This window comes from Muntiacus reevesi, chromosome 5, assembly GCF_963930625.1.
Source record: "Muntiacus reevesi chromosome 5, mMunRee1.1, whole genome shotgun sequence".
NCBI classification, from domain to species: domain Eukaryota; kingdom Metazoa; phylum Chordata; class Mammalia; order Artiodactyla; family Cervidae; genus Muntiacus; species Muntiacus reevesi.
In genome coordinates, this window is record NC_089253.1 from 24,296,272 (window position 1) to 24,309,452 (window position 13,181).

General features: G+C 49.3%; 1 protein-coding gene across 2 annotated transcripts in view; it reads right to left on the reverse strand.

Moving 5' to 3' along the window:
* NAV2 (neuron navigator 2) overlaps positions 1–12,725 on the reverse strand; it is a 418,592-nt gene extending 405,867 nt beyond the window's left edge. For both annotated transcript variants that reach the window (XM_065937242.1, XM_065937241.1), the window contains exon 1: positions 11,594–12,725. In XM_065937242.1, the coding sequence (XP_065793314.1) occupies positions 11,594–11,851 (258 nt within the window). In that variant the 5' untranslated portion in view covers positions 11,852–12,725. The remainder of the gene's footprint in view (positions 1–11,593) is intronic.
* Between the last annotated feature and the right edge of the window lie 456 nt (positions 12,726–13,181).

Here is a 13,181-nt window from a genome sequence, read left to right on the forward strand (position 1 = left end):
TATCCTGGGCCCTACACCAGCACTGGGGAAGTTAGATGCTTGGTAAATAAATGGGGAGGTAGGATCTTCACCTGGGTCTCTCTGACTTCCAGCCTAGGGGAGAGGGTCTAAGATGCTGGGCATAAAAAGCACGGATGTGAAAGTAGAGAGTTTCAAAGCTGACTCCACGTGGTCTGTCATGTTACTGACCTCCTCTGAGCCTCAAACATGAAACGATGAAATGCCATCAGCCTTATCTCACTGTGGTGAGGCTTCAATGAGATGATGTATGGAGAGTGTCTGGCCCATGGGAGGTGTTGAATGGTGGTCTGCTGCCACATTCATACCATCCACAAAGAAGTCCTAGTTTTGTGATCCACTGAGCCAAATGCAAATGCTTTCAAATATGAAAGAATGAAGAGTGTTCTCTTGTGGTTGCCGAGGGGGATGGGGCTGGGAGAAAAATGGACTGAGAGTTTGCGATCAGCAGAGCAAACTATTACATATAGAGTGGATAAACAACAAGATCCAACAAGCACAAGGAACTGTATTCAATAAATATATATATTTTTATATATGGCAATAAACCATAACAGAAAAGAATATGAAAAAGAAGATATACATATAACTGAATCACTTTGCTGGACAGCAGAAATTAGCACAAGATTGTAAATCGGCTATACTTCAATAAAGTAATTTTTTAGAAAAAGAATACTTAACTACTCAGTGGATGGAGAAGGAAAGAACATAGCTTAGGGCTGGTTCCAATTCTTTAAGTCATCAGGCCCTTCAGAGCAGAACATCTGATTGCCATGAGTGAGGTGGGGAGAACACTGGGCCAGGGGACAGGAGGCCTGGATCCCAGGTTTTTGTTCTGCCCTCAGAACTGGGTGACCATGGGCAACTCACACCCCTCTCTAGGCTGTTTCACTACTGGCAATGAAGCGGTGGGAATAGATGGCCTCTAAGATCTGCACTGGCTCAGACATCCCAAATATCTAGTCCACAGAGGCACAGATCACTAAGCTGACATCCCGAGTGAGCCTGATTCTTATAAATCTGGTTTCGTCGCCTAAATGGTATTTTTCCCTCCAGGGTTTCCTCTGTCCAGAGATAGTTAACAAGCAAAGTTCACACACTGGAAGGTCTGACAGTTCGGGGATGCTTTGTGGCCCACATACTTTGACGTCAACATGCGTCACTCCCAGGTCTGAAAATAATCAAAGCAAATCAGCATGCAATGGGAACTGTCTGCAGAGCTGCCACAGGAGGACAGGAAAGAGCTCCTGCCAGCTGTCAGGCACATGGACCTGCTGGGTCGAGCAGCACGGGGGTGACCTGGGGGACAGCAGGCAGAGAGAGGAGACTGTGCCCAAACCGCAGCAAGATGCGAGCCAGAGCCAGTGGAACTCCTCACTTGGTAAAGGCAGAACCTCTAGCAACAGGCTGGGACAGGCAAAGAGGCCCCGACAAGAAGGAGACAGCAGGGAGGCCAAGGCCAGGGAAACGGGGAGCAAGGAGCAGAGGGCTTGGGGATTTGATTATTTTTTTTAAAGCAGCACCCCAGTATGGGACTCAGGCTTCTTCCGGTTACTGGCAGAAGAAGGCAGGGGTTAAGAGCACAGATTTTGGACGCAGAAACACCAGGTAGGAATCCTGCTACTGTTCACACCAGCTGTGTGACCTGAAAAAGTTCCACGACCCCTCTCAGGCATCTCCCCACTGACTCCTCGCTTCCTTCCTTCCTGATAAATTAGGCTCAGAAAGTGAGTGTGAAGATTAAGTGAGATTATGTGTGGAAATGGCACATAAGTGGTTGCTGTCATCCTTATTCCTAGAAGGCTGGTCCTATCCTCTTTTCTTAACCAACTAAAATCCTCCAGAACACTTCTCAGTCCCCCTTTCAAAGTTATTGGTGGGGTGGGGGGCGATCTGCCAAAGTCCTCCAGAGCCCACAGGGTCCTCCCCACGCAAACCTTCCAGTCTACTGTACCACCATGATCACATCCAGACAGACCTTCCAGTGGAGCAACCAGTGTGGATGCTGTAGACATCCTCATGTAAAGGAAACTTGTGTAAAGGAATCTGCCTCTTCCTGCTACCCAGCCAGGTAAGTTTTCCCAAGACCTGGTGTTGGAGAGCTTGGACACTGGCTTCACCCTCTGTCTCCTATGCTTGGCCACCCACCGCCATGTGCTCATTTCAGCTCATAGACCGACAGACAGTTCCCCAGGAGCCACATGACTGAGCCACAGCCTCATGAAGACAGCTGGTGCTCAACAGCCACCCAGCCCTGTTTTTCAGTTCTTCCTTTAATCTCCCCCCCTCCCTTCCTTCTTTCCTTCTGGAATACGAACCAAGAACTCACTATGTGTTGATGTGGTCCTGTTGATGTAGTACCGGCAGAGATCATGAGAGTCACACCCTGACCTCATGGACTTTGCGGTCTGGCTAAATAAGCAATCATAGTTCAAGTTACAGGAGCTCAGAGCAGGCTATGGGAGCACACAGGAGACAGACTGCCTTCAGACCATGGTGGTGGCAAAGGGCTTCCTGGAGGAGGTGACACCAAGCCTGAACTTGAATGGGTAACAGATGAGAAAGGTTGAGCCAGGCAAAGGAATTCTAAGTAGTGAGGAGAGAAAGCGGGTTAAAGCTGAGGAAGGACCTTACTTCTGTTCAGACTCCTTGCCTTCTCCATGCCTCGATGAATAAAATTCAACCTGGTGTTTTCATATTTTAAAAAATTTCTTCATTAAAAAGAATCTCTTTTGTACTTTCAACCTTGGAAACATCTTAGATTTTTACAAGAGATTATCGAATAAACTTGGATCTTATGATTTCCATAAAATTTCCGCAACCATTCTCATAAAAAAGAGGAATTAAGCCAAGATTCTCACGCTATCACCAGAATGGAGATAAGAAGTCCAGATCCCAGAGAAACAAACTTGGCCAGGCTCTTTATTGTGAATGCACACACACACATACACACACTGTTACTTCACACACTCCTACCTCATATATGTTCTCATGGATATACCAGAGATGTCAAGGGGATTGCTAATGTATACTCTTTTGCCAAGGCTTTCCTTTTGTTTCCCAACATTTTATTTTGAAAAATTTCAAACAACAGTTGAAAGAGTTGCACATGTATCTAGATTCACCAGTTTTAAACATTTTACAACATTTGCTTTCTCCTTCTATCTGCACATATACTCACCTTTTTTTTTTTTTTAATGTCCTGAACCCATTTGGGAGTTAGTTGCTGACACCCAGATACCTCACCTCTAAATACAGCATGTATCTTCCAAGAAAATGGACATTTTCTTACATGATTTCCAAACCATTAGCAACAATGGAGTAAACATGCTCAGTCGCTCAGTTGTGTCCAACTCTTTGTGACCCCCATGGACTGTAGCCCATCAGGCTCTTCTGTCCATGGAACTGTCCAGTCAAGAATACTGGAGTGAGTTGCTATTTCCTCCTCCAGGGGATCTTCCCAACCCAGGGATCAAACCCACGTTTCCCACATCTTCCCACATTGTAGGTGGATTCTCTAGCACAGAGCCACCAGGGTAGCCCCAGTGGAGTGATACTATCTAATATACAATCTGCATTCAAGTGTCTCCCATTGTCTCCAAAATGACCTTTCTAGCATTTATGGCTTTGCTGGTCAAGGGTCTCTGATTGGAGAGATTGGTTGTCATGTCTTTTTAATCTTCTTTTCTAGAATAGTTCTCCATCTACCTTTTAATATTCTTCCTGTTTGTTTTTCATGACATTGTCAGTTTGGAAGATCCCAGGCTCACTGTCCTAAAGAATGACCCATAATCTGAATTTATCTGATTGCTTCTGCAGGCCAACAATTTATCAAATACTCCATTTTTCCTTCTTCTGTCCAGAATCAGCCCTGCCAGTTACACAGTGATTATACTTTACTGGACCTCGGGGCATGAGAGCACTTGGAATTTTACAACCCCCAGAGAGGTTAACTGATATGATGAAGCAGCTAATATTTATTTAATATTGAATGAATATTTTCAATATTTCTAAACTCTGGGGCAGAGGGGAGGAGCCAGATATCATATATACCATGCCAAAGGAAATTTTTATAGCAGTTTACTTTGATTCCATATTAACAACGCCTTTTCAGGTTTTTTTTTTTTTAAGTGCTTTCACACTTGCTATTTCAGAACCTTGACTTTGAGGTCAAACAGTTAAGGGTTCAAATTCTGGTCTACTAATTAACCAGCTAAGCTACTTGGAAAAGTAGTTTAACCTCTCTCACCCTTGAAGGGTATTAATAGTGGAAGATGATGAGGCCAGTGTCTCTTGCATAATAATCACCTCTATTAAGCGTCACAAAAACTCTTCAAAAAAAAGAGTAGAGCAACTACCATTCTACCCATTTTATAGATGAGGCAACTGAGGCTCAAAAGACAATGTAACTTACCGAAGGGCATGCAGCAAAGTATCCGAAGAACCAGAGTTGCTGATTCCCAGAGCTGTCATTTCTGTTCTCCTGGGGAAGTAGCTTCTATCTAACAGGGTGTTGTGAGGATTAAATGAAATGATGCATGTCCAGCACCACTCGCTGTCAGTGTCAGTTCCCATTATTATAATCATGTTCTCGTGAGTATTTGATTTGGTTCCAAGGCTCCAAAAGAACCTCCCCATTATCTTGACCCAGCCCCCACACCTACAAACCAAAATTCACTGAAGGTACTGAAGTTTCACTTGGAGAGAGAAAATATTCTGAGGCTGTGGGGCCATTGTTTGCAAAACACAAGAGAGGGTCTGTTTTCCTTGGGAAATGGAGCACTAAGTCATGAATCATTCTTTAGGTTCTGTGTGGGTGACTTGGGGTTCCTTCGAAAACTTTTAGCTGTCACTCACTACTGACTTGTGTGGAGTGAAGCACAAAAGCCTGACCCAGTTTTGTTCCCAAAATCACATGAGCCATTCTGCCCAAGACATTCCAGGAACACATTGTCCGTCTCTTTGAACAAAGTGACCAAGAGACAGAGTCACCATTGAAAGTGGCCCTGTGACTACTAGTAAAACACCATTGGGCAGTCGGCCATGCCTTGGGGCACCTTAATGACCAACCTGATCACAAGGTTTAGCTCCCACCATAATCCTGCCAGCCCTAAGGGAAGAGGGCTTTCCTTCTGCCTTCAGAACAAGGAGAAGCCATTCAGAAGCCAAATCAATGGGACTGTTCCATTCTTAGTCCCGGGCAGCGCAATCAGATTGGCCAGTTCCATTCAACCGCCTTGACGGTGCCAGTTCAGATTGGGTGTTCAAAGGAGGCTTCCCATAAGTGTGGTTTGCAAGCAGATCCCTCAGCTTGGTTAGTGCTATAGAAATGGCACGTTTGGAACCAAAATGTGAAGATTTCACTTCACAACTCTGGACATGACTCATTTAGAGGACACTGTTCTTAACTTACTCTTGCTCCCCATTCATCTAACCAAAGCCCTGCTATGCTCTCTGCTTTCACAGTGCAAGCCAACTGTTCTCCATATAATTAACCATGCACTTGAGAGGAAGAGAGGTAGGGTAGAAAGAACACGAGCTTGGAATGAGGCAGATCTGGTTTCCAAACTTGGCTCTGACCTTGGGTAATAAAAATAGGCAATATCACATATTCTTTGCTTATTACAAACCAGGCCCTGTGTCAGCAACCTCCCAGTATTATCTCATTGGATCCTTACAGACAATGTATAAGAATCATGATTTCTGCCTTATAGATAAAGACACTTACATTTAGAGATGTTAACTTGCCCAAAGCCTAAATTTGAACCCAGATCTGTCTCTCAATTAAGCCTAATTGACCATTTTAAAACTGCCTCCAAGGGACTTCTCTGGTGTTCCAGTGGCTAAGGCACCATGCTCCCAATGCAGGGGGCACAAGTTCGATCCCCAGTCAGGAAACTATATCCCACATGCCACAACTAAGAGTTTGCATGCTATAACTAAAGATCCCACACGCCACAATTAAGTCCCGGAGCAGCCAAATATTAACAAAGCAATAAAAATGAACAAAAACTGCCTCCAAGTAGTAACTTCCCTTGGTTTCATCTTCTTCTATGAAATTCATGGGCCACTTTACATTTTACCCAGTTTCTTGTGCCTCATACTAAACTTTATATACATAATATATATATATGTATATATATATATATATACATATATATATATATATAAAATCCCTGCAGCGTACTACCTGGCTTATAGCAGATGCCCCATAACTGTTCCTTTCCTTGCTGCTGAGACTGATTTTAAGAATCTCTGACCCACTGGGACATTTGGACCCAAATGTCCAAAATCTCACTAGGTGTTTTGGCTTTTGCAGACTGGCTTCAAGAACTTCACTAAGGCCTAATTAAAACACTTCTCTCAAGGCTACATTCTTACATCTTATAAATGAATAAAAGGGACACCAAGACTTGGTTCTTCCATCTTGGTCACCGAGGAAGGGAGTACGAGAAGTGGGGAGCAAATCAAGCTACTTTGAAAGCTGGAAGTTGGGCTGTAATTCCTCCAGTCTGGCCTTTGATGTGTGTGCGCTTACATGTGCTTATTACTTTAAGCTGTTCCATGTGTATATATTTGTATATGTGTGTGTATTTGTGTATATACGCATATCCAGAAGTTGATGTATTTATACACACACATATATACACACGTAATGATACTCTAAATGAGCCACCAGTCCCACCCTTAAAGTGTTTTCAGAAAATTAACCCATGAAATAAGCAATAATATGTGAACTATAAACATTCTTGCATGTTGGCAGATAACCATACTACACATTCTCCTCCAAGAACTGAGGAAGAGAAGAAAGGGAATAACACAATAGCAGAAAAATGCACTAATCAAATCCATAATCAACTTTGATGATGGAGCAAGGATTCTAATCAAAACACAATGGGGCAAAGTTGCAACAGGTTGCAAGCTTGAAGCTGCATTCTCTTCCCAGGGGGCCTCGTCAGTGCTTTTTTTTTTTTTTTTTAAAAAACATCTAAAATACCCACAGAGGATTTCCATCACTTCTAATTACTTTTTTAAAGAAGTGAGCTGCAAGTTGAACACCAGGCTCCTAAAAACAGGAAATATCAAAGTATTACATAAATATATATATATATATATATTTTTTTTTTTTTTTTCTCTCTGCAACTGCTTCTTAAAAATAGGCTAACCTCTCCTCAAATAGCTCATGAGCATTCCTTATCTGAAGGTCGGTCGGACAGGGTTTCTTAACTAACACAGAGCAGGTCTCTAGAACAATTCTTTGCACATGGTCATAATTTATATGCCATGTTAACAAAGCAGATGCTATAAATGTTCATTCTTGGGGGGAGGCCCAGGTATCCCAGCACCAGGAGGGGGACTTGGGAGGGATGTGCGGCTACAGAATAGTTCCTCTCTCTGGGGGTCAAGCCCCAGCTATAGGTTTGCAGGAGAGATTCAAGGTGAGGGGTTTGGCGAGCTGACAGTGGCGCTGCACCTAAAAGCTAGTTGCTGGCTACATCAGGTCTTTTCACACTTGATGGAGATAGAGAACAGGCTTGGGGGAGAATGGGCCATCACTGGCTGAAATAAGTTGCTGCCTAATATAAGCCATGAGAACTGTCTCCTTTCCCCATATCACACCATGTCGGAGATTCTGAACCTTAAGCTAATAATAATAATCACTGTCATTTCCCAAGGGTCTGCTATGAGCCAGCTCTTTTATGGATACCATCTCTCCATAACTATCCGCATGCTCAGGATCGCTATCGACCAGGAAGGCAACAGGCAATTCCAATTTTTCAACTGCGAGAAGCCTTTGTTCTTTGCTCATGCTCACCTTTCGAAAGGAAGATACTAAATACGAAGTCATCACCTGCTATGTGAAGGTGTGGCTTCCCTGTGGCTACACCCACTCCTGCTCTGCACCACTGCATGCCCTGCCCCGCCCCCTTCCCCACACGTTCATCTCAACCCCTCTCCTCCCCACCCAGCTATGCCTGCCCATCTCTGGAACCCACCATCTCCAGCCCCCTCTGTGAGGCTCTCTGGACTTCTCCAGCCATAGTGGCCTTTTCCTTCCTTCCAGCCCCAAATAGCCCTTTCAGCCCTTTATGTGTTGTGCCCTGATGTCTTCAGTGCATCAGTTATGCCTCCCCCCTAGATTGTAAGACCTCCAAGGCCTAGACCACGTCTAATGTAGCCTGTACCTCCACCAGAACATGAAAGAGGGAGGCAGCTATGAAGACAGGGAAGACCACCACCCTGCAAGCCAGACCACCCAGAGCTGGACTCCCTGCTTGCCACCCTGGAGCAGGATGACCTGGAGAGAGTCCCTCAACCTTGCTGAGTCCTGTTTACTCATCCAGCTCAGCGGCTAAGCAGTGGTCTCATAAGCCAGGGCCCGTGAGTAACAGGAAAGTCCCTATGATCTTCTCTCTATAGCATGCTGGTTAAGAACAGGGAGACCAGAACCAGGCTGTCCAAGTTCTAATTCTACTCCTGCTATTCATGGGGTCACTAACCCAGTCTTTGCCTCAGTTTCCCAAGTGTAAAATGAGAATAATAACACATATCTCATTGGATTGTTGTAAGAATCAAATGAGGTCTTTTAGAACAATTCCTGGCACGTCGGAAGTGCTATGTGATGACTTGCCATTATTATATTACTGTCGTTGAAGAAGATGTTATATGAAATTATTGTCATAGGAAGTCACATCTGCTTTCAGTGTTACTGTGAGGATGAAACGAGATCATACAAGACAGTCTGGCACGTCAGGCACTTCCCTCATCTTCCCACCATGCCTGGTACTGCATTAGGTATGTGACAGATGTTCTGTAAACCCTTGTGAACTGAATGATACCGTCTCAAGGGTTTGACAGAGTAAGTTACGCCTTTTCTCACTGAGAGGCTATTAGATTTACGTTCAACAATACCCCATCTCTTGGTTTAGCAATATAAATGGCTCATTTTATTAAGTGTTTCCTATTTGCCAGACACTGGGCTTTACATATCTTACTTATATATGTATATAAATATGTATCTATGATGTATGTAGATGTGTATATACAGACAGGTATATATGACACTTTACAAATGTTATTTTTCTTAAGCCTCTCACAATTTGTGTGGTTGTTAAATGCCCATTGTTACAGATGGGAACACTGAGGCCCAGAGAGGTTAATGGACTAGGTCACCAGCTTGTACATGGTGGAGGCAGGACACCTGGGCTATCCACCTGACTTTAAAGCCTGTGCTACTGACCAGTGCACAGCCCAGCCTAGTAAAAGCCCCTGAGTAAAAAAGGGAGTCAAATGCCCCAAGATATAATTTGCCACTTAACTCTCATCCCCGGAGCATCTTCTAGTGACAAATATCAGGTTTTGAATCTGGGACTACCAAGCCTGACCCTGTCCTCGAGCTGCAGGGACAGGCTTTCCTGGATGGCACATGCACGGTGTCAGGCCCAGAGGGAGAAGACTTGTCCAAAGAGGAAAACCCCTTTTGCCAGTGATTCTCTGATGCCAGGGTGAGGCCATGAGAACAAGGATCTGCACCTGCCACAAAGAACTGCCAGGAAGCCTGGCCATGAATGTAGAAAAAAAAAAAGGGCAGGCTGTCAAAACCAGGTAGCCCACTGGAAAGTCCATCCAAACCCCCTCCTGGTCAGCACACAGGGCCCTCTTGAGGGCAAGGGAGGCGGGGTGGGGGCAGACAGGGAACTGTGGGCCGAGGGTGGGGGAGAGAAGGAAAGCCTTGAGGGAACCGGATCACACAAGCCCCTCTGGCAGCAGCTGAAGATCATTTTTCCAGGAAAGAGGGTGATGAATCACCTTTTCAGAGCCTGCCCATCGAAAGCCCTCCAACCCTGTGTGTTAAGTGAAAGGTCAAATGGACAGCGGGAGGACAGCTGCCTGGTCGCAATGATCACAGAGTCCACTTTGCCCTCATTCCTCGGGCCCTCCTCATCAGGCTGGAGGGTGTGTGTCACATCCCCGAGTCACCGCTCTGGCCTCCCGCCTTCACTCCATCGCACCCCACCACACCCCATCAGCCCCCGGTCCAAGGATGGAGCGGACACCCTCACAAGAGCGCACCCCCCAGGCTCACTCCTGTTTCAGAGACCACTGAACAAATGCTGTGATGAATGGCAGAAAAAGAGCTCAGAGCACAGAACCCTGTAGCAGAGACAGGCCCAGGAGCATAGGGGGGAAATCTTGCCTTCCTCCCACACGCCATCACTCAAACCTGTCGGCTTCCAAAAATGTTTAGCAAGTGCAGCAGCAAGGGGCACGCTTATCAGCTTGGTGTGGGAAGGTAATCTGCTTTGAGGGCCTTCTCCAGCCCAGAGTTCCAAAAGTCTGCTTACAATTAGCTTTCAGCTTCAGTTCCTCCATCAGAAAGGCTAGGAATGTGTTGAGTTCTAGCCTCTGATCAGAGAAAGCTCTGGGAGAAGGTGGAGACAGGGTCAGCAGAGATTAAGTGCCAAAAAGGTCAGCTGGTCTGTTGCCACTTCCCTGACACCAGCCCCACACTACCTCCCCCGCTGGCTTTCCGCCTCTCCTGACTGGGACAGTCACATCCGTCAGGTCGGCCTGTCCCCAAAAGTCCCTGCTGACTAACTGCCAAGAAAATACAGCGTGCCCGTGCTCCCTCCTACCAGGAGAAGGGAGGGGGGGAAAAAAGGAGCAGAGAGGGCAGGAAGCCAGGAGAACCGGATTGGCCTTTGCTGATTTCCTTAAAAGAGATGGCATGGCTCGGGCCTGTCAACCCAGCCGAATGGGGTGATGCCAGCTCGCTCTGGAAAGGTAGAAGTCATCAATTCTTTTCAAGCCACCCCCACACCCGCATCCCCCAGTCACCCGGGCTACCGGCACCGGGATCCACTACCCAGGAAGGAGGGGCTTAGCTTCGGGCCGCCATTCCGAGGCAGCCACCCCCGCCCCATCGCTACAGCCAGCCGAGACGCTAGGAGTCTCCAGTTGCCTGCCTCCGCCGGTGCACCGGGCACTCCTACTGCAGTCCCAGCACCGTGCCTGGAATGCTGTCAGCCCAAAGGATGGGGCAGGCCCGGGTATCTCCAAGTCCAGGGGAGCAGGTACACTGCCACCCCTAGCCCTCTCTTCCTGGATCTTGCAGCCAGGTCAGAGGGGCGTGGAGCCCAACGAGGTCTTGGACAATTCCTCGTCACGGACAGAATCCCTGCAGAATCGACAGACACACAGTCGCTGCAGCAAACACTGTCTTCTTGGGACCAAGCCCCTCGACATGCAGAACCTGACATTTCCAGTGTGGCACATGGTTTTTTGAGGACACCCTGATCGTGCCCCACCCCACCGTGCCCCCAGAAGGAAGCCGCAGGCAGCCCGCAGCCCGATCTCGCGGAGCTCCTTAAGGCAAACCTCGGTCACCCGGGCCACACCCACTGGCCAGCCCACTCTCCAAGCGCAACCCCCAATCTGCTGGCCTAAGTGGAACGGTCCCCTTCTCAGCCCACAGGGTAGCCCTTTCCCCTCTCCAGCCGTGTCAACCTCCACCCTCAAAAAAGTATTCACCCTTCCCATCAGAACAGTGCCCCTGGCACACAGCACCTCTCACCTGGGTATCGAACCCGTTTTCCACCGAGCCGCTCATCCGCAGCGGGAGCCCCTCCCCCGCCGGTTCCTGCAGCCCCTGCGATTTCAGGGGGATCTGACTAGGGTAGGCGGTCTTGCTCACCTCCACCTTGCTTCCCAACTTGAGATAGCAAGGTTGGGGGCCCGCCCGGGCTGGGGGCACGTGCAGGATGGGCGCGGCGCTGTGCACGGGTTTGGGCAGTCCCGACTTCATTTTGGAGGCCACCAGGATGGCCGGCATCTTCTCCCGGGGCTTCGGCTTTCCCAGCACGTCCCTGGAAGCGGCGGCGGAGGCGACCGCTAAAGGCAGCGCGGGCAGCAGAGCAGGCGCCGGGCTTCGGCCCGAGAGGCGCCCACCACCAGCCGAGGGAAAGAAAAAAAAAAAAAAAATCCCCGAGTCGGGGATCTCGGAGCAGTCGGGCGAGCTGGCCTTCCAGTGCGGGAACCGGGCGGAGGACTGATCGCGCTGCGCTCAGCGGGTCCCACCAGGACGGATGCTGCCGCCGGGTTTCACGCCCCTCCTGGGTGGCCTGTTCAAGGGTTCTGGGTGCTCGGGAGCTGTTGCCTCTTGCGATTCTCCTCCTGGGACCCCGAGGCTTGGACGCCCATATTAACTTGTCATTGCATCTCCGAAGTGAGGATGCCCCGCTCGAAGAGGGGTGGCGGGGACCCACGCCTCCCGCTCCGGGGAGGCTGCGGGTGTGAGCCGGCGAGCTAAGGGGCTAGCAACCGCGAAGGGGAGGGAAGGAGCGATACGAGGAAGAGAGGGAGGGCGCACGCAGCCCAAGACGTCTTCAGTGAGAGGCAGCTGTCGCTCTGGTCGCAAGCACCGCAGTGTCCCCCCGCGAAGCAGAGGCGCGACGAGAGCCCCCGAAAGGTCTCTTTAGGTGTGACAGTCAGTCACCGCAGCCAGAAGCCCCCCGGGGCAGAGAGCACTTCGGCGCCTGAGGGTCTGCACATGCTCCGTGCGCTATAGCGCAGCAAGGCTGTGGCCGCGGGGCGCGGGCACCCGGACGCGCGGCTGGCGGGCTGGGCTGGGCAGGGCAGGGCAAGGCAGCGCTCGAGAGCGGCAGCCGCGCTTCCCGGGAAGGCTGCGAGGGCTGCGGGGCTCCGCGCAGGGGAGGACAGGCTGCGACCCGCGCGGCTGCGGCGCGCGCTGACAGCCCGGGCCGCCTCAACGCGCCGATTGGTCCGCGGCGGGCCAATCGGCGGCCGCGGCTCTCCCTGCAAAGGGGGCGTGGCCTCAACTCCCCGGGCCGCCGCCGAAACTCTGGGGCCGCGCTTGGCCGCAAGTACAAAGCGGGCTGGTGGCCGCTCTGCAGCGCGGTTCTGGCCGCGCGCTCCCCCGCGGGCCCACACCCCCCGCGTCCTGAAATCCTTTTGAAAAATGCCGTTTCGAACGCAAGCGCCCGCCTCGGGGCCCCGCGGGGAAGGCTCCGGGGAAGTTTGTTTCCTTTTTAAAATTGTTCTGGTCACCTTAACGGTCTGAGGCTTCCGGAGTCGCGCCTGCAGCCCCGCGGCCCCCCATCTGGTCTGGGCAGGGCGGTTCCTTAGGCTCCCGCGTGAAGGAC